Below are 27516 nucleotides of genomic sequence, written 5' to 3' on the forward strand. Positions count from 1 at the left end.
CTGTCTTTTTAAAGATCCAAAATAATAATTGACAGCTTTCAAGAGCAGGTACTATACCAAGGACATTCATATCCCGCCATCTTGTATCGGGATGCCGTGTCAATCTGATGAGTCTGTCTCCTTGGCCCCATCTGCTCACCACATCTGCTCTTCGTACTAAGAGCACAGAGTCCGTACACAGCTGATCTCCGAGCAGACAATCGGAAACGCACTCCAGTGGGTTAGTTAAATAAACTCCTTGCGGGCCAACGCCAAAGATCATCTGATGGTGCCAGGCATCTGGGATTGTCTGGCCCGGAGCAACACCCACTTGAAGGTTTAAGGTAGCAAGAGGAACACCACCTACAACAAAATGAAAACACAATTTTTGTATAATATAGCATATAAAAAAGCTTTGTTAAATAGCAGAGATAAATACAAAGTCATGGTCAGCCAACCAAGAAGCACTTAGCTAAAAACTCAGGCAGATAAAAATAATTATGTGCCTCAGATTAATTAGTTTGTTAATTAAATTATTTTTAACCCTTAAGCTGCTAAAGGATCCTGAGGACTTTTACACCCCCATGCGCAAGAAAAAATTTCTAAAATTTTATTTTTTTATCTTCTAAAAATGTTCATTTGTGTTCGCTGAGCACAGGGAAAAAGAAAATCGTAGGCGACATATTTTGGCCGCAATAGGCCGACGGAGTCTGGCAAAATGTAGGCGTTGACAGAGCAGTTCTCAGAGATGGTCAGCTCCACCTGAGCTGTCAGGCGGGAGTTGACACAAAGATATTATTTCCTAATTATTTCAATGTCTTCGATTGATTTTTTTCTTAGTTTTTTGCAGTAATATTATTCAATAGTGTTTAGTGTGTTAGATTTATATAATAAAAGGGGTGAATCATCGCTATACTCAAAAGTATGATGTGCATATTAGTGATTCAATTATTATGTTCATAAAAAATAAACAAATAGTTTTGCTGTTATTACACTATATATACAGGTTATATATAAGTATCTGCATGTTTTGGTCACCATAACGAACCACTAAGTTGCTATTATGAGTCAAAAAGCAACGAGGAGTGACCGCCACACACCAGCCAGCCACTCGCTGCCACTCACTCCCTCAACACCTCACTCGCCCACATTTTCCGCCCACCATATTGTTTTTGCTTTTATTCACTATTATAGACATTATATATAAGTACAGTATCTACATTCGTGTTCACCATAACGAACCACTAAGCTGGCATGCTGAGTGGCAGTGGCAGCCAGTGGCAGCCCGCCACTGGCTGTTACTTCCTCCCTCAACTCGCCTGACTCGCCCACATTCTCCTCCCACAATACTTTTTTGCTTTTATTCACTATATACAGACGTTATATATAAGTATTTACATGTTTTGTTCACCACAACTCTACAACTAAGTTGATATACTGTAGTTAGTTTAGGCACTAAGAGACGTCGCTACACACAGTCAGGTGGCGGCTGCCTCCCTCACACATTCAAGGTCAGACACTAAAATTTCAACCCCAACAATACTGTTTGTGGTGTTATTACCCTATATACAGATGTTATATATAAATATCTACACGTTTTGTTCACCATAACTGTTCAATTAAGCAGGTATAATGCCCAAAGAGCATAGTGGCCACCCCCTACTAACATGATAAAATCAGGCAGATGTTGCCACACTGATCACCAAAATGGCTTCTCCCCCACACTCCTTTTGCTGTTATTACACTGTATATACACGTCATATATACAGTGGAACCTCTATTAACGAGTGGCTCTATTAACGAGTTTTTCCAGTAACGAGCAAGCCACTCGCAGCAAATTTGTCTCTATTGACGAGCTCGCCTCTATTAACGAGTGAAACCACATGGCGCTTCCTAGTGTCTCGCGGGTTCTCGCAAATTCTCGGACGCCTCCGACGCCAGTGTTGTTGTTGTATCTCACACGACAAGCATCCCTCTGGATTTATTTGAGCTTTTCTTTGGGTTTTTAGTGGTTTTGCGACTACAATTTGTAACACACGATGTCTCCAAAGAAGCTGCTTGCTAAAGATAGTGTTTTCAAGAGGAAGAAAGACACAATTATTATGGATTTCAAGAAGGAAATTATAGCAAAGCATGAGTGTGGTGTCTGTGTGATTGATCTCACAAGGAAGTATGGCAGGTCCTCATCAACAATTTACACCATTAGTAAGGGAATGAGGAGGCAAGGGAGAATGCTGCCTCTTCCACTGAGATCAGGGAAGTGTTTGGAATGTTTGAAAAGGTGAACGCATTCTTGGAAAAGCTGCCCTGATAAAGCAGTGACAACTCAGTGTGTGAAAATGTTTAATTAATTTATCACTTTGTGATAACACTTTATGAAAGTGTTATCACTTTCGCCGGTATATGTCGCTTGAACGTAACACACTTTTTCTCTTGAATGCACCCAAACACCGCGCTCAAGCATCATTTGAGCAAATATTTCTATAAAATCCAATACTTATCCGATCGACTTGGGGATTGTATACATGTTTGCCATGAAATTTCCGTTTTCTTTAATAACCACATTGCCTATTTGAGAAAACGGCATTGTATTGTATCTTCGTGGTAAGACTATTATATTGTTGACACAACGAGTGTAATCAACGTAGTTTTTTTATTTGGTGCTGGTCTAACGCATCCTTGTGTGACATTTGAAATGAAATTTGGGTAAAATTCCCAAGAAGAGAGAGTCCGCCTGACTCAGAGGTGAATTCTCCTTCCACACCATAACCCCTCTCCTCCTTCCCACCTCTCCATCGTCTCCCTCAAGCCAGCAACTACTCTTCATAAGGTAAAGTAAATATTAAAACACTACAACAAAACATTTATATTTACATGTGCAGTATTATATTTACATAAAAAAAGTCATACAAGTATGGATGTTTTTGGGAGTGGAACGGATTAAATTTATTTCCTTTATTTTAAATGGGGAAATTTGTTTCCAAAGACGAGTTTTCCAGGTAACGAGCTCGGTGCCAGAACGGATTAAACTCGTTAATAGAGGTTCTACTGTAAATATCTACATTCGTGTTCACCATAACGAACCACTAAGTTGGTATGCTGAGTGGCAGTGGCAGCCAGTGGCGGGCTGCACTCACTCCCTCCCGGATCGAACCCGGAACCACAGGATCACGCGTCCAGTGTTCTGTCCGCTCAGCGGCCGGCTACCCGGCGGTCATAATGGCTTCAACACCCACAGGCACAACAAAAAAAAATTCCAAAAAATTCTTTTGTCTTACAAAAGGGTTCATTTGTGTTCCCTGATCACGGGGGAAAAAAAAATCATAGGTAGCATATTTTGGGCACAATAGAACAGGGAAGTCTGGTAAAAAAAAAAGAGGCGTTGACAGAGTAGTCGCCAGACGAGGTCTGCTCTGCCCCAGCTATCAGGTGGGGGTTGCCACAAAGATATTATTACCTAATTATTTCAGTATCTGATTTTTTTTTTTTTTACAGTACACGTAATATTTTTCAATAGTGTGTATTGTGATATATTTATATAATAATATGTGTGAACCATCGCTGTACTCAAAATTATGTTCATTTTAGTGATTCAATTATTATGTTCATAAAACAATAAACAAATAGCTTTGCTGTTATTACACTATATACACATGGTATATATACATATCTGCATGTTTTGCTCACCATAACGAACCACTACGTTGGCATTGCGAGTCAAAAAGCAACGAAGAGTGGCCGCCACTCGCCAGCCAGCCAGCCAGCCAGCCAGCCACTCGCCACCACTCCCTGACTTACCTCCTCACTCGCCAACATACTCCTCCAACCATACTGTTTTTGCTTTTATTCACTATAAACAGACGTTAAATATAAGTACGTGTTCACTATAACTGTACATCTAAGCTTGTATGGCGAGTTCAAGCAATAAGAGATGTAGCCACACACACAGTCAGCTGGTGGCTGCTGCCCTCACTGCTTCAAGGCCAGATGCACAAATATTTCTCCTCCAACAATACTGTTTGTGGTGTTATTACACTATATACACAGATTATATATAAGTATCAACGTTTTATTCACCATACCTGTACAAATAAGCTGGTATGGTGCCCAAAGACCATAGTGGTCACCAGTAAACAACATGACAAGTCGTGCAGATGACGCACCTCCCTAATCAAAATGCTGGCTCCCCTCATACTCCTATTGCTGTTATTACACTCTATACACACGTTATTTACCTAAGTGTAGTTACAGGATGAGAGCTACGCTTGTGGTGTCCCATCTACCCAGCACTCTTTCATATAACGCTTTGAAATTACTGACGGTTTTGGCCTCCACCACCTTCTCACCTAACTTGTTTCAACCGTCTACCACTCTGTTTACAAAAATGAATTTTCTTATAATTCTCCGGCAGCTTTGTTTCGTTAGTTTAAATCTATGACCTCTTGTTCTTGAAGTTCCGGGTCTCGGAAATTCTTCCCAATCAATTTTATCGATTACAGTTACTATTTTGAACGTTGTGATCATATCACCTCTTTTTCTTCTATCTTCTAGTTTTTGCATATTTAATGCCTCTAACCTCTCCTCGTAGCTCTTGTCCTTCAGTTCTGGGAGCTACTTAGTGGCACGTCATTGCACCTTTTCCAGTTTGTTGATGTGCTTCTTAAGATATGGGCACCATACAACCGCTGCATATTCCAGCTTTGGTCTAACAAAAGTTGTGAACAATTTCTTTAGTATTTCTCCATCCATGTATTTAAAAGCAATTCTGAAGTTAGAAAGTACTGTCTCCACTCGATCATCCGGACTATATGGGAAGTACCCCTAGCCGGATTAACACATTTTTCGAATAACGGTACTTTTTCACCTACGAGTCCAAAACTAATAATTTCTAACTATTTTTATACTACAAACAACATAATTTGAATTGCCATGCCACATATAATTATTAAATATTCAACTAGAAACCATTTCTGCATCCTCCATTTCTGCATTCTCCTCATTTCTGACAGTAGACGTGAGGAGTTTTTCCCAGGAATTTTTCAAAGTCGATTCCTTTAATTCACTCCACACCTTGGTCCAGTTATAGATGGCTTCCTTGACTGTATAGTTCTTCAAATTCTGAAGTTTTTTTTAGCCCTGTTATCCACACCGAGTTCAATATCTTCCGGAAGAGGCAAAACCACCAAAACTTCGTTTAGCATCTTTTTGGTGTACAACCTCTTCGTGGCACAGATAACTCCCCGATCCATAGGCTGAATGAGAGAGGTTGTGTTAGGAGGAAGTGCCATACACCTTATCTTGCCATCTTGTGAGGTTAATGTGTCAATTTTGAGGTGGGCAGGCGCATTATCAAGCAGCAACAAAGCCCGAACTTTGCTTGGCCTTACTTTGATAGGCACGAACTTCCCTGCAGAATACGTCATGAAACCAGGAAAGAAAGATCTGTGTAAACCCTGCATTTTGTGAACTATAATATTTGACTGGCAGTCTGTCCAAGCAATGTTGCAAGGCTCTTGGTTTCTTACATTTGCCAACAATTGCACACGTGATTCTGTCTGTGCCGTCGGCATTCGCACACATCATGGCTGAGAGCCTGTCCTTGTTAACCTTACGTCCTGGCACACAACTCTCACTCCTCATTGCTAGAGTTTTTTCTGGTAAACTCCTCCAATACAACCCAGTTTCATCTGCATTATAAATTTGATACGAATATATATTATTTGCCACAATGTATTCTTTTAATTTCTGTTTAAATGGTTCTACACTGCTTTCATCTGCACTCAATTTTTCACCGACAATTTTCCTCTTCACAATATTGTGCCTACCCTTGAACCTTGCAACCCACCCTTCACTCGCTTCAAAATTCTTTATTCCAAGGCTTGCAGCAAACATGCTTGCAGCATTTTGTATTTCTGGGCCGTGAATTGTCACGCCAGCTGTGCAGTGCTGAGCAAACCACTTGTACACAGCCTCATTCAACTGCACATGCGTCGAAGTTTTCATAGTTTTTCTACCACAACCTCTGCTAGTGCTTGCACCTTCACTTTCACAGGTTGAAATGAATTGCATAAGTTTCTCTTTTTGTTTCCTTATATCAGAAACAGTACTAGTGCCTATATTAAATTCCTTGGCAACACTTGAGGTCGACCGGCCATGTTCACAAAGTTGTATAACACGTAGCTTGTCCTTAAGTGTTAGGACAACTTCTTCCTCTTAACACCTCCAGAACGATTCATGCTGCTACCAGACATAGTCTTGGCCAAAAATGTTCAAAGTTACTATGAAAATAAAAAAGTTATTTAAAAAAATATTTCACTAATAGTGCGGCACTGTGGTGTAACACGAGGGTAGAGAGCACATTGCTTGACCAGGCCTGGACGGGTCCAGTCGGGGCAGGGAGGAGGCACGTTACGTAAGCCACCAGGAGGGGAAAAAAAAAATTTGATGGAAACTTCAGCCTGTGCAAATTGTTTTTACGAAACTTGTATAGTATTTTCTATTACATAATTACTAGTATTTCTTTTGATTTTGGCTATGATGAACTGTTCTAAAATTGATGGTAATTCCTGTACTGTAGTGTATAGGTCCTGACTCCTGATCACTCTTTCAAATACAGTACTTTTATTATGTGGGACGTTAGTGCAACTGGTCTATAATTTTTTGCCAATGCTTTGCTCCCTCCCTTGTGTAGAGGGGCTATGTCTGCTACTTTAAGTGCATCTGGTATCTCCCCCGTGTCCAAGCTCTTCCTCCACACTATACTGAGTGCCTGTGCTACCGGCACTTTGCATTTCTTTATAAATATTGAATTCTATGAGTCTGGACCTGGGGCCGAGTGCATGGGCTACATATTGATCCAAATCGACACTCGCCTTTCCTAAGCATATTTAAACATTTTTTGGGATGTTGGTAACTGCATTCTAATCCTTTCTTATTACCAGCATATCTAATTTTTAGTGTACAATAGTTTTCATAAACAGTATTGTAGTACTCAACATACAGCAGAACTACTTAATAATCAACACAGTGTTAACAGTATAATACACTACAGTACATATTTACTGTACAGCATTCACAACTCCACGAGACTTCAAGATGGACATAACTCTAACAATAAGGTTAATAACAAATGTAACTTTTTTAGTAGGGTAATAATATATAGGTACAGTATATAATATGATAATGCATTTTTATTGTGTACAAGAAAAAAAAAAGACTGACACAAATGCCTCCTGAAGGTCACCTCTTGCAATGCATCCAACGCACTGGGGTTGGTCCCATATAGTATGTTGAATCGAGGTTGTACTGTATTACAGAAGACCCCTAACTGTGATAAAAATGTCCAAGATTCTGATAATAGCAGGATTGTTGTGATAATTAGTGCTGTAGTGGGAGGAGTAATCTAGGTGGGGAGAGAGGTAGCATTGTCTGCCGACTCTGTGTGACCACCTTTTACTGTCTGGACTCACTATACCAGCTTAGTTGTTCGCTATGGTATACAAACATGCAGATACTTATATATACCACCTGTATATAGTGAATAAAAGCAAAAAACAGTATGGTGGGATGAGAAGGATGTCGAGTCAGGTGAGGTGAGGTGAGGGAGGGAGTGGCAGCCAGTGGTGGGCTAGCTGGTGTGTGGTGGTCACTACTTGCAGCTGTTTGACTCGGCACCCCAACTAAGTGGTTCCTTATGGTGAACACAAATGTAGATACTTATATATAACATGTATATATAGTGTAATGACAGTAAAAGGAGTGTTAAGAGAAGCCATTTTGGTGAGGGAGGTGACAACATCTGCATGACTTGTCATGCTGGGTAAGGGTGGCTACCATGCTCTTTGGGCACTATACCGCCTTAGTTGATCAGTTATGGTGAACAAAACATGTAGATACTTATATATAATGTGTGCATATATGGTAATAACACCACAACAGTATACGTGAAGGAGGACTGTTAGTACAACTGGCCTTGAACCAGTGATGATGGGAGGGAGGGAGGGAGGGAGGGAGCACGAGTTGTGTGTGGCCACATGTTACTGTCTGCCGTCACCATACAAGTAAGTAATTATCAAAAGAAGGCACCAAACCGGGAAGGCTATGTAGCACCATCAAATACGCAAAATAATCAGAGGGCGCTAAATATCACCAAGGATGCCAATACGAGAACAAAAACGCATAAGGCGAACGATATCAAAAGTATCCGAGTCACCAAGAATTCTATCGAGGGACAGGTGACCGCGAGGGGCGGTCGGAAAGCAAGACACACGCTCGTCCTGGAAGTCAGGACATTCAAGAAGGACATGCACGACCGTAAGAGGGACAATGCAACTAGGACAATAAGGAGCAGGGCGGCGCTCCATCAAGTGACCATGGGTTAAGCGAGTATGGCCAATACGCAACCTCGCCAGAGCTGTTTCCCACCGCCGGTTACGGTGGAAGGAGGACGGCCACGAGGAAACACAACATTTAAGAGTACGTAGCTTGTTACCAGTAACAGACAACCAAGAAGCCTGCCAACGGGTAAGGACTGAGGAATGGATAACCGGGTAAAAGTCGGAATACGGAATGCCTTTACGAGAGATGGGACAAGAGCGGACAGCTTCCTTAGCGGCAGCATCCGCACGCTCATTTAAAGACACGCCAATATGGCTGGGAACCCAACAAAACTCAACCGACTTAAATTTACTGTGAACGAGAAACAGCCAATGCTGGATCTCGACAACTACTGGATGAACTGGATTAAAGCACCCGAGAGCCATGAGGGCACTACGAGAGTCAACAACAACCACAAAGGAAGACTGACAACGAGAAAGCAGGAGACGAAGAGCATAGAGAATAGCATAAAGTTCCGCTGTAAAGATGCTAGTCTCCGGAGGCAAGCGACACATATAAGTGCAATCAGGAAAAACAACAGAGTAGCCAACACCGTCCGCTGACTTAGACCCATCGGTGAAGACAGAAACGGAGCGCGAGTGAGAAGAAAAGTGCTCGAGGAAAAGGCGTTTTAGCACCGTAGGAGGGGTAAAAGCTTTAGTGATACGAGTCAAGGATGTACAAAACCGCGGAAGAGGGACCCTCCACGGGGGCAAAGAAGGAACAACACGAGGAGAAACATCAGAAATACGAACGGAAAGAGAATCCTGTAGGCGAGATAACCGGACAGAAAGAGGGAGGTGGTGAAGAGGAACAGGAACCGCAGGAGGGGTAAAAGTTAAAGCACGACAGAGGCGAGAGGAAGGATGTTGCAAGGACCGCGCAAGATAGCGAAGACAGTAGCGATCACGGCGGTCCTGGAGAGACAGGAAGCCAGTGTCAACATACAAGCTAAGGACGGGAGTCGAACGAAAGGCACCAGAACTGAGGCGCAACCCAGTATGGTGCAAAGCATCAAGACGGCGAAGAGTAGAAGGAGAAGCAGACGAGTAAGCAGGGCAACCATAATCGAGCTTAGACAGGACGAGAGAGGAATGTAAAGCAAGGAGAGTGCGCCTATCTGCCCCCCAAGAAGTATGGGACAAGACCCGAAGGAGGGTAAGGGCCTTAGAGCACTCAACACGGAGGTAAGAGATATGGGGAGACCAAGACAAACGAGTGTCAAGGAATAACCCCAAAAGCTTCGCGGAATCTTTGTATTCAAGGGGATGACCATAAAGTGACAAAGAGGGACGAAGAACAACCCGTTTCCGCGTAAAAGTCATGGCACAAGTCTTAGAAGTAGAGAACTTGAAGCCATGATCGGTGGCCCAAGACGACACGGCATCAATTGCAAGTTGAAGCCGGCGTTGAAGGAGAGGCGAATCATCACCCTGACAACAAAGGGTAAGATCATCGACATAGAGAGCGGAGAAGACACCAGAAGGAAGAGAGGAAAGAAGACCATTGAGGGCAACCAGAAAAAGAGTAGTGCTCAGAACACTACCCTGGGGCACACCTTCGTATTGCTGAAAAGAGGGAGACAGAGCGGTACCAAGGCGCACCCGAAAGGAACGACGAGAGAGGAAGCTGCGGAGAAAGAGAGGGAGATGACCACGAAGGCCAAAAGAATGAAGTTGAGATAGGATATGATAACGCCAAGTGGTGTCATAAGCCTTTTCTAGGTCAAAAAGGACGGCAACAACGGAGGTCTTTGCAGCAAAAGCAGTACGAATATAGACCTCCAAGTTCACCAGGACATCTGTCGTGCTGCGGCACTTGCGGAAACCAAATTGAGAAGGGGAGAGGAGGTGATGGTGTTCCAGGAACCACATCAGACGAACGTTAACCATACGTTCAAAGAGTTTGCAGACACAACTTGTGAGAGCAATAGGGCGAAAGTCCTTAGGGGAAGTACCCAGAGACCCCGGTTTGCGAACAGGGAGGACAACGGCATCGAGCCAGTCCTCAGGGACTGACGACGACTCCCAGATCCGATTATACAGACTCAGTAAATACTGAGACGTGCTCGGAGGGAGATGGCGAAGCATCTCATAATGAATACCATCGGAGCCCGCCGCCGTAGAACCGCAGAGGGCCAGGGCAGAACGAAGTTCAGAGAGAGAGAAGGGATCATTATAGGGAAGCTGAAGATGAGTGCAGAAATCTAAAGGACGAGACTCAAGGACAGGTTTACGAAGAAGGAAAGATTGGGGAAGATGAAGACCAGAGCTAACAGAAGAAAAGTGGGAACCCAGTTCGGAAGCGACCTGCAACGGGTCCGCCACAAGAGTATCATGGAGGTGAAGGACCGGTGAAACATCGGGAACGAACTTACCCGCTATCTTGCGGATACGCTTCCAGATCTGGGCCAGAGGGGTTTCGGACGTAATTGTCGAGACATAAGATGCCCAACATTCACGTTTAGCCGTACGGATGGCCCTACGGGCCACCGCACTCGCTTTCCGAAAGAAAAGAAAAGAATCGGTCGTCTGCCTACGGCGGTGCTTCTTCCAGGCTGCACGCTTACAGCGGACAGCCCGAGCACAGTCCGCATTCCACCAGGGAACGCACTTCCGTGGACCCCGAGAGGAAGAGCGAGGAATAGAGCGGAGGGCAGCGTCGAAGACAGTGTCATGAAAAAGGAGGAGAGCGCGAGAGAGGGGCAGAAGGGAGAGGTCAGAGAGAGTAGCACTGAGGGAAAATAGGGTCCAGTCCGCCTTAGCAAACTGCCACCTAGGGAAAGAGAGGGAAGGGCGAAAAGAGAAAAAGGAAACAAGGATGGGGAAATGATCACTTCCATGGAGGTCATCAAGAACCTGCCACGTGAAATCTAAGTAAAGAGAAGAAGAGCAGAGAGAAAGATCAAGACAAGAAAGGGTGCGAGTTCGAGAGTCCAAATGAGTGGGCTCACCAGAATTCAGAAGAGACAGGGAAGAAGAGAGGAGAAACGGCTCAAGGAGGCGACCCCGGGTATTCGTCAGAACGTCACCCCAAAGAGAATGACGACAATTGAAGTCACCCAGCAGGAGCACAGGCTCCGGCAAGGAGTCTAGGAGGTGTTTCAAATCAGGAAGAGAGAGCGGGACACTCGGGGGGAGATAAATGGAACAAACTGTGTACCATTTCCCCACAAAGATACGAGCAGCAGAACAATGGAGAGGCGAAGGAAAAAGTAAAGGAACAAAGGAAACATCAGCCCGAATCAAGAGAGCAGAAGAATTAGAAGCCCCAGCAATGGCTGGGGGGGGGGGGGAGAGAAAGGAATAGCCACGAAAACGACCAGGACGAGCACCAAGCATTGGCTCCTGGAGACAGACACAAAGGGGCGAAAACCGCGAAACCAGAAGTTGGAGTTCGAGGAAATTGGCGTAATAACCTCGAACATTCCATTGAAGAATGGACAACGACGAGAAGAGAAAGGACAAAAACAGAGAACAAGGAAGAAACAAAGGCGAAAGACCAACAGAGCACGTTAAAGAATATCAGGGTCGGGATCAGGGTCAGCAAAGTCAGGGTTAGGGGGCATGGGTAAACTGAGCAAAGACGGAGGGAAGGAAACGGGAGAACAGATCAGAGGTGGGCGGGCAGGGTCCGGAGGAGGAGGAGGAGGAGGAGGAGGAGACAACGGAGAGGAGCAGTCAAGGACAGCAGCAGGAAGAGGGGGAGTAGAAAGAGAGGAGCGCACCCCAGCAAGAGCAGCAACCGAAAGGGAAGCAGGGGCCAAAGAAACCTCCATAGCAGGAACAGGGGGCGCAAGCACTGAAACGGGAGGGGAAGGAGCAACAGAGCCAGGAGGAGCTGAGGAAGAAAGCGAAGCCTTCTTACCCGCCGGGGAAGAGGAAGGAGAGGAGCCAGGCTTACGCTTCTGACTTAAAGAGACCGGTGTCCCAGCAACTACGTACCGGGCAACGGATTCCAGTGTCTCAACCGGAGAAGCCGAACGAGAGCACACACGACGGCCGGTAGGAGAGCGATGGACATCCGCCCGCACCGACAGGCGGTGGGGAGAGCTGACAGATGGAGGAAGAGGATGGGAAGGAGGACCGGAGGGGGACGAGGAAGAAGACACAGAAGACACGACAGACCGGGTAGAAGGAAGGGGAACCCCAGACAGAGGACCAGGAGGAGGATCCTTCGGGAGAGAACCCGAAGGAACAGAGGAGGGGGCAGTGGGCGCATCAGGGTCCAAGGCCCGGAAACGGTTGTGAGTCTGAGGAAGGCGGGAAGGACGAGGAGAGGAAGAGCGCAACACGCGAGCATAAGAGATATTAGCATAAGGCGGGAGCCGGCGAACCTGGCGCCTCGCCTCAGGAAAAGATAAACGCTCCCGGTGCTTCAGGTTGAGGACGGCTGCCTCAAGCTTGTAATGGACACACGCACGGGAGAAGGTAGGATGGGCCTCACCGCAGTTGAGGCAACGAGCCTGGGGAGAAGTGCACTCCGACTTAGAGTGACCTTCGCCACCACACAAAGGACAGAGAGAGACAGTCCCGGAGCAGCGGAGGGCACCATGCCCAAACCTCCAGCACTTGTTGCAGAGCCGAGGAGAAGGAATGTACTCCTGGACAGAGCACCTGGCACCAGCAAGAATGACAGAGGGTGGAAGGGTCCTACCATCAAAGGTAATCTTCACAACCCGGAGGGGTTGACGGCGACTACCACGAGGGGGACGAGTAAACGTGTCCACCTGGAGAATAGAATGGCCCTGGGCAGCGAGGATATGTCGAATATCATCGTGGCAGTCGCTCAGGTCCCGAACACCGGTTGCAACATGGGGCGGGAGCAAAATAATGCCAACACTGGCATTCAACTGAGCGTTTTTCGAGACCCGAACGGGGGTCTCGCCAAGGCAGGACAAGGCAGCCAAGCGGGAAGCAGCATCCTGAGAAGGAGCAGCAACGACACGTGTACCGAGACGAGTGGGGTTGAAAGTAATGGAGGCATCCACGGAATCAATGAGATGTCGATGAAGGGAGAAATCGTCAGGAGGCGCAGAATCAAGAGGGAGGAGATCAAAATATTTGGCCCACGAAGCGGGACCAAACAAGGCTTGATAGGTAGCAGAACTGGAAGGAATCGAGCGAGGGCGGCCGTGACGAGGACGGCGGTGAGAACCCCCAGAGAGAGAGGGGTTAAAAGGCGCAGTAGTTACAACTAGAGAAGGAGCCGCGCCAGGGGACGAGGTAGTCACCACTGGGGGCTTGGGGCTCGACCCAACCACAGAGGAGGGAAGGGAGCCAGGGGAAGGAGTCAGAGAGGCCAAAGGAGGAGCAAGGTCGGGGCCCAATGTAGCGGAGGCTACAGAGCCCGGTCTTCCAATACGGACCGACCCGGGGGCTTGGTCGCCCACCCCACGAGCCTGAGAAGGGAAGCCAGAAGCAGCCGAAACAGGGGTTTTCATCGTGACGAAAAGAAACATTCACTCACGAATGTGCCCCCACACCCACCATGGAGCCACAATTAGAGGCAGGACACCCAACAAGAAGCTATCGCCGATCTTGTCGGGGCCTCCTAGGGGTGCGTCGTGAGTATACGCCCCACAAACGCCACCTTAAGAAACCGACAGTCTGTCGAGATCGGGTTCAGTGACGAAGTGGGGATTGACAATAAAAGGTTCCCCTCGCTCTCGACGTCGGGTACTGCAGTTCTACGGGTGCATGAGTATGCCTCCTCAAGCACCCGGGCGTCAAAATAGAAGAAGTCCATGGAAGAACCAGAACGAGCAAAAGGTCGGCAGGAAACGGCAAGCAGATAGGAGAAGAGGGGGGAGAAAAACGAAACAGAAGGAAAAGGAAAAGGTGCCCAGCAGAATTGGAGAGGACGGCAGCAGGAGCACAAGGCTAGAAAAGGACAGAGGACTGTCCGAAGGAGCATCACACTCCGGCAGCCGCCCACGAAGCCCCCACACGGCGACAACGAGCTGAGCGGGGAGGGGGCGTCACCATACAAGATTAGTGGTTCGCTATGGGGAACACAAATGTAGATACTTATATATAACCAGTGTATATAGTGTAATAACCGACAAGGTATTTGTTCACTGTTTTATGAATATAATAACTGAATCAATAATTTGCACACCATAATTTTCAATACAGTGATGATTCACACATTGTATTATATAAATATATCACACAACACACTATTGAATAATATTACAGCAAAAAAAAAGGAACAAATCAATCATTGACATTGAAATAATTAGGTAATTATATCTTTGTGGCAACCTGCTGCCTGACAGCTGGGGCGAAGCAGAACTTCCCGATGCTTGCCGAGTCAGCGCCTCTTTTTTTTTTTTTTTTGCCAGACTTCCCTGACTTATTGCCGCCAAAATATGTCACTTACGATTTTTTTTATTATTTTTCCCATGAACAGGGAACACAAATTAACAGGTTAACACTATCGGTCACCTTGGACCTGACTCGCGTCCATTATTTTTATCTTGAATCCTAACTTTGGACTGGACTTATGTCCAAAACAAAAATATTTGTATAAAATTCATTTTTCATCCAATCGACTTGGGGATACTTTCAAAATGAGCGCCATAAAATTCCCGTTCTCCTTGATAGGCCTACTGGCTGCGTGGTGCTTCGGCACAAGGTGGCGACCTCATATTTTGTTGACATCGCTTGTGACTGGATTGTTGTCCCCTAGCGTCCCCAACTCGTGCGGTTTTTTGCGTTTATTTCGCTTCGTGTGTGTTCTCCAACCTTTATATACATTCAACGATGGCAATGTGGGCCCTATTAAGGTGGGACACTGAGGAATGGCCTATCACAACAGACACCATTCCACGCGCTCTGGATCTAAATGCTGACGCCAGTACTGCTGATGCTGCAAATCTGTCAACGCCGGGACCATCTGGCGTGAGGCGGCCTTTATTCGCTGCACACCACGAACCTTCCTCATCTGACTCTGAACTCGAGGCAGATGACCTAGACGCAACAGGTGTTGCAGGAAACGTAGCACCAGGTCGTTTATTTAGCACAGAAACTTTTATTTAGTTTTGTGTAAGTAATTAATTACAATGTATATACATATACTGTTGGTAGACCCATACGTATCCTTCATATGGGGATAATATTATGTTTTCCTTGTAGAGCGTTTTATTGCGAAAAAAATGATACCAAAATGTAGACCCAAAAATAGCTTTATAAAAAAATAAACTCCTTTATGTGTTTATTGGGTGTACCGGGTGTAAAGGGGGTGGGAATGGGTGGACTCTAGCGGGTAAAGCACCCGCGACTTTATATGCGGTTGCGGGTGGGGCGCCCACATGTTTTGATATTGATATGCATATGTCCGTGTAGAGAATTTTATTGCGATCACAGTGATACCAGAATCAACGTGATAGATCATGATTTGACTTGACAAACATGATAACAGCAACAACGTATCCACAATGTTTAGCGCGCACGGCTAACAAGCGACTTCGCTTTTTATTTGGTACGGGTCTCACAAATGCTTTAGTGACATTTTATATGTATGTTTCTCTAGAACATTCTATTGCAAACACAATGATACCAAATAGAAACACATGCATCAATAAATAAGGTCACAACACTGAAAAGATTATACACTTTTCAGTAGTCGCGAACATGCTGTGCTGTAGGTCGCGCGGTAACGGGTAACTCTTCCCTGACTTCCCACATCTGGCGGGTGGGGGTGGATCACGAATAGGACTTGATATTCGTATGTCCGTATACGGAATTTTATAGCGATTCCATTGATACCTAAAAAATGATATAGGACAATTCTGGAGGTGACTACCCTAAAAATAGTAAAAACATTTCATCGCTGTTTTGTGCGCGCGGCTAATGAGCGACTTAGTTTTTTATTTGGTACGGGTCTCACGAATGCTTTAGTGACATTTTATATGTATGTTTCTCTAGAACATTCTATTGCGAACACAATGATACCAAATAGAAACCCATACATCAATAAATAAGGTCACAACACTGAAAAGAGTATACACTTTTCAGTGTTGCCGCTTGAGTGCCCAACACTCAAGTGGCCTTGACACTTTCCCCAAGTGTCAAGGCCACTTGGGGAAAGTTTCACGGCTGAGTGCCGGTGCGCGATAATGCAGGAACATTTTTTTTTTGTGCCCCCGTGGGTGACAAATGCCAAATTGCCCTTAGCAACACAAGAGTTAAAAACCTTCTATAAATTCAGTTTCTGTTCAATTATCAGAATTTTTACATATTTTGTGTAAAGTGGTTTGTTCTACATTCTGGATGTTTAGTTTTGTCCGTAAACCCCAAACATTGGAGTTATACGTTGTTGTGCCTATTTCTGGCGTTTATTTTAACACTATCGGTAACTTTGGACCGGACTCACGTCCATTATTTTTCTCCCGAGTCCTAACTTTGAACCGGACTTGCGTCCACTACAAAAAATATTTGTATAAAATTCATTTTTTATCCAATCGACCTCGGGATAGTATCAAAATAAGCAGCTTTAGAATGTGCACAATTTGATACCAAAATGAAAGATGTAACATGAAACTTGATGTCCGAACACTTATATGATTATAAATAGGCTTTTGGTCAAAATTTTAAAATATTTGTTAAAATTCTATTTATTATGCTACCATGTTGGGACTAGTTTTAAAATGCGCGCCTTTACGTCGTGAACAATTTGATACCCAAATGAAAGATGCAACACAAAAATTTATGCCAGAACACTGGAAAGATATAAATAATTTTGTGATGATGAGCTTCCAGAATTAAAATATTTGTTAAAATTCCAGTTATTGCTCTATTATTATGGGACTAGTTTTAAAATACGCCCCTTTTTATTGCGAACAATTGACATGATATATATCTACCTCATTACATACACAAAATTATATAGTGAGGTGTGTGTGTATGTTTTTTGAAGTATTATTACCCATTTTTGGTAAACCAGCTTAGGTGACCTTTGATTGTCAACAACAGATGGCAGCATTTACCAGGTCTGAGTGCCTGTTTCGACAGTCTGAAGAGCTGGCTCAGCATTACAACATCTGGATGATGTCTCATCATAGCTCAACTTTACCTAATGATGTGAAAACTTAAAAAGGTGAACTGTAAATATGAACTCAACTCACCTCTATTGATCCACTGGGCAAGCCATCGGGAGAGCTGTACAGCTCGCTTGGGAAACATATGGAAGAACTTGGCTTTAATAGCACCTTGTGAAAGATGTATAACTCCATTTATTAGGTCTTTGTGCGTGGTACCAGCAACACAGCGGGAAAACAGATAATCCACGACGAGCGCAGCCTCTGCTCGTAACCGTGTCTGGATGCTCTTCTGAACTTCCTCCACAGTATAAGGCTGATCTAAAGCCAACTGTTGATGAAAAGTAACGTCATGATGTCTGCTTATATTTCTTTTAAAACTAAACAACAAAATCTTAAAAGAATAAACAGTGATACAGAATGTTAAACCTTGTGAAATGCCTGTACACATACAAATAATATGGTAGGTAAAATAATTATATATATATATATATATATATATATATATATATATATATATATATATATATATATATATATATATATATATATATATATATATATATATATATATATATATATATATATATATATATATATGTATATATATATATATATATATATATATGTATATGTCGTACCTAGTAGCCAGAACACACTTCTCAGCCTACTATGCAAGTCCCAATTTGCCTAATAAGCCAAGTTTTCAGGAATTAATTGTTTTTCGACTACCTAACCTACCTAACCTAACCTAACCTAACTTTTTCGGCTACCTAACCTAAGCTAACCTATAAAGATAGGTTAGGTTAGGTTAGGTAGGGTTGGTTAGGTTCGGTCATATATCTACGTTAATTTTAACTAAAATATAAAAAAATTGACCTCATACATAATGAAATGGGTAGCTTTATCATTTCACAAGAAAAAAATTCAAGAAAATATATTAATTCAGGAAAACTTGGCTTATTAGGCAAATCGGGCCTTGCATAGTAGGCCGAGAAGTGCATTCTGGCTACTAGGTACGACATATATATATGTATATATATATATATATATATATATATATATATATATATATATATATGTATATATATATATATATATGTATAACCATATATGTATATATGTGTATTATATATATATATATATATATATATATATATATATATATATATGTATATATATATATATATATGTATATACATACACACACACACATAGTTTTTATATAGCGTTGCTGAACAAACTTTCAAGTGTAGATATGATAGAGCCCAGTAGGCTCAGGAACCTGTACACCTGTTGATTGACAGTTGAGAGGCGGGACAAAAGAGCCAGAGCTCAACCCCCGCAAGCACAACTAGGTGAGTACACACATGCCAAAATTATGAGAAGGATTAAGACAGAGGAGGACAGTTTAAGGCTTCAAGAAGACCTGGACAAGCTGCAGGAATGGTCGAACAAATGGTTGTTAGAGTTTACCCCAAGCAAATGTAATGTAACGAAGATAGGGGTAGGGAGCAGGAGACCAGATACAAGGTATCATTTGGGAGATGAAATACTTCAAGAGTCAGAGAGAGAGAGAAAGACTTGGGGATTGATATCACGCCAGAACTGTCCCCTGAAGCTCATATCAAGAGGATAACATCAGCGACATATGCCAGGTTGGCTAACATAAGAACGGCCTTTAGAAACTTGTATAAGGAATATTTCAGAATATTATATACCACATGTCAGATTAATCCTGGCGTATGCGGCTCCAGCATGGAGTCCATATCTAGTAAAGCATAAGACTAAACTGGAAAAGGTTCAAAGGTTTGCCACCAGACTAGTACCAAGCTGAGAGGTATGAGCTACGAGGAGAGACTACGGGAATTAAACCTCACTTTGTTGGAAGACAGAAGAGTTAGGGGGGGGACATGATCACCACATTCAAGATTCTCAAGGGAATTGATAGGGTAGATAAAGACAGGCTATTTAACACAAGGGGCACACACACTAGGGGACACAGGTGGAAACTGAGTGCCCAAATGAGCCACAGAGATATTAGAAAAAACTTTTTTAGTGCGAGTGGTTGACAAATGGAATGCATTAGGAAGTGATGTGGTGGAGGCCGACTCCATACACAGTTTCAAGTGTAGATATGATAGAGCCCAATAGGCTCAGGAACCTGTTCACCTGTTGAGTGACGGTTAAGAGGCGGGACCAGAGCTAGAGCTCAACCCCCGCAAGCACAATTAGGCGAGTACACACACACACCTAATGCCATGTTATAGAATGTGGAATTGGAGAACATAGACCCCACACAACCTATAAATTATGTGAGAAATCTTTAAAGAATTCTGACAAAGAAAGGGATCTAGGGGTGGTTCTAGATAGAAAACTGTCACCTGAGAACCACATTCAGAACACTGTGCAAGGAGCCTATGCTACACTTTCTAACTTCAGAATTGCTTTTAAATACATGGATGGAGAAATACTAATGAAATTGTTCACGACTTTTGTTAGGCCAAAGCTGGAATATGCAGTGGTTGTGTGGTGCCCATATCTTAAGAAGCACATTAACAATCTGGAAAAGGTGCAACGACATGCCACTAAGTGGCTCCCAGAACTGAAGGACAAGAACTTCGAGGAGAGGTTAGAGGCATTAAATATGCAAAAACTAGAAGATAGAAGAAAAAGAGGTGATATGATCACTACGTTCAAAATAGTAACAGGAATCGATAAAATTGATAGGGAAGAATTCCTGAGACCCGGAACTTCAAGAACAAGAGGTCATAGATTTAAACTAATGAAACAAAGCTGCCAGAGAAATATAAGAAAATTCACTTTTGTAAAGAAAGTGGTAGATGGTTGGAACAAGTTAGGTGAGAAGGTGGTGGAGGCCAAGACCGTCAGTAGTTTCAAAGCGTTATATGACAAAGAGTGCTGGGAAGACGGGACACCACGAGCGTAGCTCTCATCCTGTAACTACTCTTGGGTAATTACCAGCCAGTGTGGTTCACACAACAAGTGAATGACTGAGTTTCCATGATTGTCTTTCACTGGTGTATGGCACCTCTGTCTTTGAAAATGAATTTCAAGGCTAGAGCGTGAGAAGCTAGCCACATGTGGTGAAATCTCTGTATAGGCTGTTTCTGTGATGAAACACAGGTGTGAACGTGGACAGATATAGGGAATACTGTGAGCTTTACGTGGCTTTCCTTCGGATGTGTCGCCACAATTCAGTGACCTATGGCCTCAAAATAATAAAATTAACAAATCATTTCTAAAACAGGTATTTTAATAACTTTTTTATCATACTAATGATATTTTTAAACTAAATATAAAACTAAAATTATACTGTAATATGATAGACATCTGCTATTTGAGAAATTATTTATGCTATTGGCTCTAGCACAGAAATAACATCACATGAGACCAGAAGACATGGCAGGATGTGCAGAATACCCCCGTTGAAAAGCAGAGGTGCAACAGGTACTCCGAGAGAACTCTATCAACATCAGAGGCCCGAGACTGTTCAACACGCTTCCACTACACATAAGGGGCATAACTGGCCGACCCCTCACAGTGTTCAAGAGAGAACTGGATAAGCACCTCCAAAGGATACCTGATCAACCAGGCTGTGACTCATACGTCAGGCTGCGAGCAGCCGCGTCTAACAGCCTGGTTGATCAGTCCAGCAACCAGGAGGCCTGGTCGACGACCGGGCCGCAGGGACACTAAGCCCCGGAAGCACCTCAAGGTAACCTTAAGGTAGCTTTCAAAACAACTCAAGTGCAGGTGGACAGGTCTAATCCCTGTGTACACAGCACCATGTGCTTTTCCTGAGGATGTATTGCCAGTGATCTACGGTCTTGGATTAATAAATCATTTCTAAAATAAGTATTTTTATAGTTCTTATTATCCTTATAATGTTGCTAAACTTCCAAGGTTCCAAGGGGTTGTCATAGCCAGGGGGTAGTAATGGGGGACGAGCTCCCATGACCTATAAAATGCTCCTATATGGCATGCGTCTCAAATAGCCTCTGACAACCAAGTCCAACTCCTGGCCAGCACGGGTGGCTTAGTCTAAGTCCGGCGGAACTGCTTTTACCGACAGGAGAAGGGGGCGAGGGCGTGCCTCTGGCGCCTTACAACCAGCTGCTCCGGGTAGATGGGACTCGATAGCCCGGGAAGGCAGCCCATCTAGGGGAAGGAAAACCCTGATTTTAAACCTCCGCTGCCTTGCGGCCATACCCCTTTTTTGGGAAAGGCTTCAGGAGTCAACCTCGAGGAAAAATCCGGAGTTGGAGCCCCTAAGGCAGTTCATTGTTGATGTCGCCCTCGTTCTGGCAGCTCCTGCAACGTTGCTGGAACCATGTGTATTGGCATTTGCCTTTCTATTGGATAATTTCAGCAACGTGGAGAGGGGGGACCTGCTGCATGGGTAACAGCTTCTCCTCCATATCTACCTACCCAGGCTTTGCGCCCTGGAGAGGGCACTCCAGCTTCACCTCACAGTGTCGAACCAACACGGGAAGCGACAGTCTACCGGTTTTAAGTCTTCTGTTCGATTGGCGAAGAGTGTGACACCAGGGGTTGCTTCCGACGGTGGGAGGGGTCATCACGCCCCACTGGGCAGCTACCGCCAGCCTCAAGCTGGGCAAACCCCAGCCAATAAGGTGTTGCCTCACCACGGTCCGTTAACCTCACTGGGTGCGTGGGGTTTAGGGTGAAAACCGACAAGCGGCCCGACAACTTTGCACCAAGCAATACCAAGCCAAAGAAGAAAATATCAACTGCCCTAAAGCTGGGCACATGGAACGTCAGGACACTGACACCAGGTTTCTCTGACGACCTGCAAGAAATCAATGACGCCCGAAAAACAGCAATCATCGATAGGGAGCTGAGCAAGCTTCAGATGGATATTGTTGCTCTCCAAGAGACCAGGCTCTCAGGATCAGGATCTGTGAGAGAGAGGACCTTCTCTTTCTTCTGGCAAGAAAAACCACCTGATGAGACCAGAGAGCATGGTGTGAAATTTGCCGTCAGGAATGCACTGTTAGGACACATTATGCCACCGATGGGGGGAACCGAACAAATTCTGTCTCTGCAACTGCACTCCCAAACAGGACCAGTCAATGTAATTAGTGCATATGCACCAACCCTGACTTCTCCAGCAGAGGCAAAGGAAAAATTCTACGATGACCTCAACAGTCATAGCGAGAACCCCTGTAAAGGAGCCACTGTATCCTCGGCGACTTCAACGCCAAAGTGGGTGCCGAGCACAACATTTGGCCCACTTGTCTGGGTCAATTCGGCATAGGGAGGATGAATGAGAACAGGCAACGTCTGCTAGAACTCTGCTGCCTTCATGGTCTTTGTGTCACCAACACATTCTTCGGCACAAAGCCTCAACACCGAGTATCTTGGAGACACCCCAGATCCAAGCACTGGCACCAACTTGACCTGATTCTTGCCAGGCGTGCAAGTCTACCCAGCATCAAGATTACGCGTAGCTACCAGAGTGCTGTCTGTGACATCGACTCACTCCCTGGTATGTAGCAGGGTCAACATGCAACCAAAGAAGATTCATCACTCGAAAAAGGCGGGCAGACCTCGCATCGACACCACTAAGACCCGCAACCAGGACAAGGTGGAAGATTTTGCACGCGTGCTCGAGGAAGCTCTCCCTGGCCCAGCCGGGGTCACTGCCTGTAAAAGATGGGAGCACTTCAGAGACGCTGTGTTCAATGCTGCCATTTCCACCTTTGGCAAGAAGACCAGCAGGTCGGCAGACTGGTTCGAGGCTCACTCGGAAGAGATGACACCTGTCATCGAAGAGAAGAGAAATGCCTTGGCAGCCTACAAAGCCTGCCTAAGTCAGCACAACTTAGATCCTTCGGGCCGTCCGCTGCAAAGTGCAGCAGAGCGCCAGGCGATGTGCCAACAACTATTGGCTCCAACTCTGCTCCCAGATACAGACTGCAGCGGATACAGGCAATGTAAGGGGAATGTATGACGCATCAAGTAGGCCCTCGGCCCAATCCAGAGGAAGACCGCTCCTCTGAAATCTGCCACTGGCGAGGTGATTCAGGACCAGACACTGCAGCTGAAGCACAGGGTCGAGCACTACTCTGAGCTATACGCCAGGGACAATGTGGTCACCGAAGATGCCCTGAGCGCCATTGAGTGTCTGCCTGTGTTAATGGAGCTCGACAGTGAACCGACCCTGGAAGAACTCAGCGATGCCCTAGACTCCCTTGCTTCTGGTAAAGCTCCTGGCAAAGATGGCATTCCTGCTGAGACCTTGAAGTGCTGCAGAGGTAGCCTTCTCATGTAGCTGCATGAAATTCTCTGCCTCTGCTGGGAAGAAAGAGAGGTGCCACAGGACATGAGGGATGCTAACATCGTCACGCTGTATAAGAATAAAGGTGACAGAGGCGACTGTAACAACTACCGTGGAATCTCCCTCCTCAGTATTGTCGGAAAGCTGTTTGCTCGAGTCGCATTTGAAGAGACTCCAAGTACTTGCAGAGAGAGTCTATCCAGAATCACAATGCGGATTCAGAGCTGGCAGGTCCACCATCGACATGGTCTTTTCCCTCAGACAACTGCAGGAGAAATGCAGGGAACAGAAGCAGCCACTCTTCGTAGCCTTCATAGATCTGACGAAGGCCTTCGACCTCGTCAGCAGGGATGGCCTGTTCAAGATCCTTCCCAAGATCGGATGCCCACCCAGGCTCCTCAGCATCATCAGATCTTTCCATGAGAACATGAGGGGCACCGTGGTCTTTGATGGCCTAACATCAGACGCCTTTGACATCCGAAGTGGAGTAAAGCAGGGCTGCGTACTGGCTCCAACCCTATTCGGGATTTTCTTCGCAGTTATGCTGCGGCACGCCTTCGGATCTGTCACGGAAGGTATTTACCTCCGGACCAGGTTGGATGGAAAGCTCTTTAACCTCGCCAGGCTGAGAGCCAAGATGAAGGTTCGGCTGAGGTGTCTGTGCGACTTCCTTTTTGCCGACGACGCAGCAGTCACTGCCCACTCAGCTGAAGACCTCCAATGGCTCATAACCCGCTTCAGCGAGGCCTCTCAGGCTTTCGAACTCACCATCAGTCTGAAGAAAACACAAGTCATGGGACAAGGAGTGGACTCCCCACCCGACATCGGCATCTCTGATTCCAAACTGGAAGTTCTTCACGACTTCGTGTACCTGGACTCCACAATCTCTGACTCTCTCTCTCTTGATACAGAGCTAAACAAACGCATTGGTAAGGCATCTACAACCCTGTTCAGACTGACAAAGAGAGTGTGGGCCAACAATAGGCTAACTGAGTATACTAAGATTCAGGTTTACAGAGCCTGTGTCCTGAGCACTCTCCTTTATGGCAGTGAGTCTTGGACACTCCGTGCCCGTCAGGAAAGACAGCTGAATGCCTACCATATGCGCTGCCTTCAACACATCTTGGACATCACCTGGCAGGACAAGGTGACAAACAATAATGTCTTGAGGAGAGCAAGAATCACCAGCATGTACACAATGCTGAAACAGAGACGAATGCGCTGGCTCGGGCACGTTGTGCGAATGGGCGACGGCAGGATCCCCAAGGATCTCCTGTACGGAGAGCTGATGCAGGGAAAGCATCCAACAGCCAAACCCCAGCTACGGTACAAAGACGTATGCAAGAGGGACCTGAAAGCCATGGACGTCGATCTTGCTATATGGGAGACACTGGCTGCAGACCGTTCAGCCTGGAGGCAGTCTGTTCAAAGAGGTCTCTCCAAGTTCGAGGAATCACTTGCCAAGGAATCGGAGGCAAAGAGACAGAGAAGGAAAGCCAGTAGCCAGGAAGACAGACCAGAATCGGACTTTGTTTGTGCTCGGTGTGGGATGGACTGCCACTCTCGGATTGGCCTCATCAGTCACACCAGACACTGCACCAGGATTGACAACTAGGGTGCAACTCCATAGTCTCCCGAGACTGAAGGATGCCTACTACTACAATAAATAAGACCAGTTGGTAGAGGCTTTCGTTGATTCTGTCAATTGCTTCCTGTCTGTCTGGGTGGAAATAGGAAACCACGGAATGGTTGCCATAGCAAAGAAGGCGGACTTCACTGGAAGTCAGTCTTGCAGATTGAGTAGAAGTAGTAGTAGTTCTGAGCACAGATAATGTGCTCTGCGATATGTTGTGGGCACCTGTGGTGTAGTGTGTGTATGTACTCATAGTATTTGAAGCACTGTTTCAGGTCATAGTACCATTCCTGCTTCAATTGTGTGGGTAATCTCTAGATGCCAAAGCACAAAAGTCTGTGCCTGGTAGCAAGGTTCCTCACAGCGACTGTGGTGCGGGTTAGCTTCATAGTCGGGCATTCATCGGGGTCGTGGGCGAGGATATTCAACTCGTATACCTTCCTGTTGGGGTTGTCAGCAATAATGCTGTTGAAAAGAGCTTCCAGGTCCTGGTCGGCAATACAAATGCTGACACCTCTGGTAAAGACACTTCTTTCAGCAAGAGAGCGACGTGAGAAGACGAGTTCTATGTTCTCTTAATGCAAGCCTCTTTGGGCTGAAGCAGAATACAGTTTGTCAAGTTCAGAGTCTTGAGAGTATTAGAGAACCATTCCATCTCCCTCTTGACCAATGTCGATGGGTGTTGTGTTGGATCTGGTGGTGATGGTCTTCAGAAGGGTTCTCTTGAGTGTATGGCTGTTTTGGAACCAAACCCTGACTGTGTATCCTGGTCGGACGCTACCCCCTCAACAGGTCCGCAGTAGCGTTGGATGAAGTGTGGAGTGCCAGAGAGGACACGTCCTGTATTCACCTAGTTCACCTAGTGAAGTGTCTTGTGGAAAGTGTGCAAGCTAGTCTAGGTAAACACAAGAAATAGAAATGAAATGTACAATTTCCAAGGCACAAGAGAGACTCTGCAAGAAAGACAAAACAGGCAGCATGCAAAGCAAAAGCCCTTCTTCCCCAAGTGGGAAGGGCATCTAAAAACCCATATCAAGTTCCTCCCTGACCCCAAGGGCCCCCCAAAAACAAAAATTTTTAGGCAGAATCAAGATCCACCAAATCCTCAAACTACACCCTGCAGAGAAAGAGACGGCAATGGAGCCTTGGCGGAAAACATTAGGTAAACTATCTCTGATGCTGAACATGTAAGGGGCTGCCCCAAGGAACAGCTGAGCAAACTCCCAAGAACATTCAAAGAAAAAAGAAAGCCGGCAGAACACCACAACCGCTTAACCCCAAATAAAACAACACAAAATGGCTGATCCATGGTTCCCGCGCTGACCACATTCCACTATAAAAGAGCTGCTCGGTGGCCACTGCCCGACAGCACCCAAGCACAGAAAGGCAGAGCAAACAAAGACAACCACCAAACTGACCAAAGACATAATGCCAGGCAGGACGTGAAGAGAAAGGGAAGGAGGGAGGAGAGAAATGAAGGAGAGGAATATGGAACCCTCCCCTCAGGACGGAGACAACACCTTCCCTGGAGCAGGAGCCAATTTAGTAAACAAGACACCATGAGGACAAATGTTGCAGATCCCAGGGTGAAAAAGTGAAACCACCTACAGGCGAAGATAGTAACAGATAGACAAATTAATAAAATAAGACCAATGAATATCCTACAGACTCGCACCACAGCGAGTGTGGAATTGAAGGGCTGGTAAAATACGATTACGTGTACGTATTTGGTTGATTAAACACACAATATTTAGTGTATTTTTTATATTTATTTAGTATAGCCTTGGTTACAATAGTTGGTTTATTGGCACTGTAGTCAAGTGTTGTAGTACAGTAGTTGAGACAAAGCCTGGAGCATGGCAGAGAGTGAGGGAGGCCGGGGATAGACAGCAGCTCGGATAAAGAACGAGTGTGTAGAGCACGGCGCTCTGAATGCTGGCGAAGTTGAGGAGCTCGAGTGCGGGAAGGGAACATGGAAGTTCAATGCAGCCGGAGTCTGGCTGAAGCGTTTTGTAAGGGCCGGAACTGGACACGTCGAGTGTTACATTGTTGTTGGTGAATGTTGAATGTGTGCGATATCTCTCAAGTGTCTGTACTGAACCACTCCTGGAGATAGACTGATGATGATTCACTATCGCTTGCTTATATTACCGGTCCACA

General features: G+C 45.2%; 1 protein-coding gene across 2 annotated transcripts in view; it reads right to left on the reverse strand.

Moving 5' to 3' along the window:
* Positions 1-27516, reverse strand: part of LOC123760109 (uncharacterized) — a 109382-nt gene that overhangs the window by 16773 nt on the left and 65093 nt on the right. For both annotated transcript variants that reach the window (XM_045745592.2, XM_069325424.1), the window contains exons 6-7: positions 17486-17729; positions 58-342 (exon numbers count right to left, since the gene is read on the reverse strand). In XM_045745592.2, the coding sequence (XP_045601548.2) occupies positions 58-342; positions 17486-17729 (529 nt within the window). The remainder of the gene's footprint in view (positions 1-57; positions 343-17485; positions 17730-27516) is intronic.

Source organism: Procambarus clarkii, chromosome 16 (assembly GCF_040958095.1).
Source record: "Procambarus clarkii isolate CNS0578487 chromosome 16, FALCON_Pclarkii_2.0, whole genome shotgun sequence".
NCBI classification, from domain to species: Eukaryota; Metazoa; Arthropoda; class Malacostraca; order Decapoda; family Cambaridae; genus Procambarus; species Procambarus clarkii.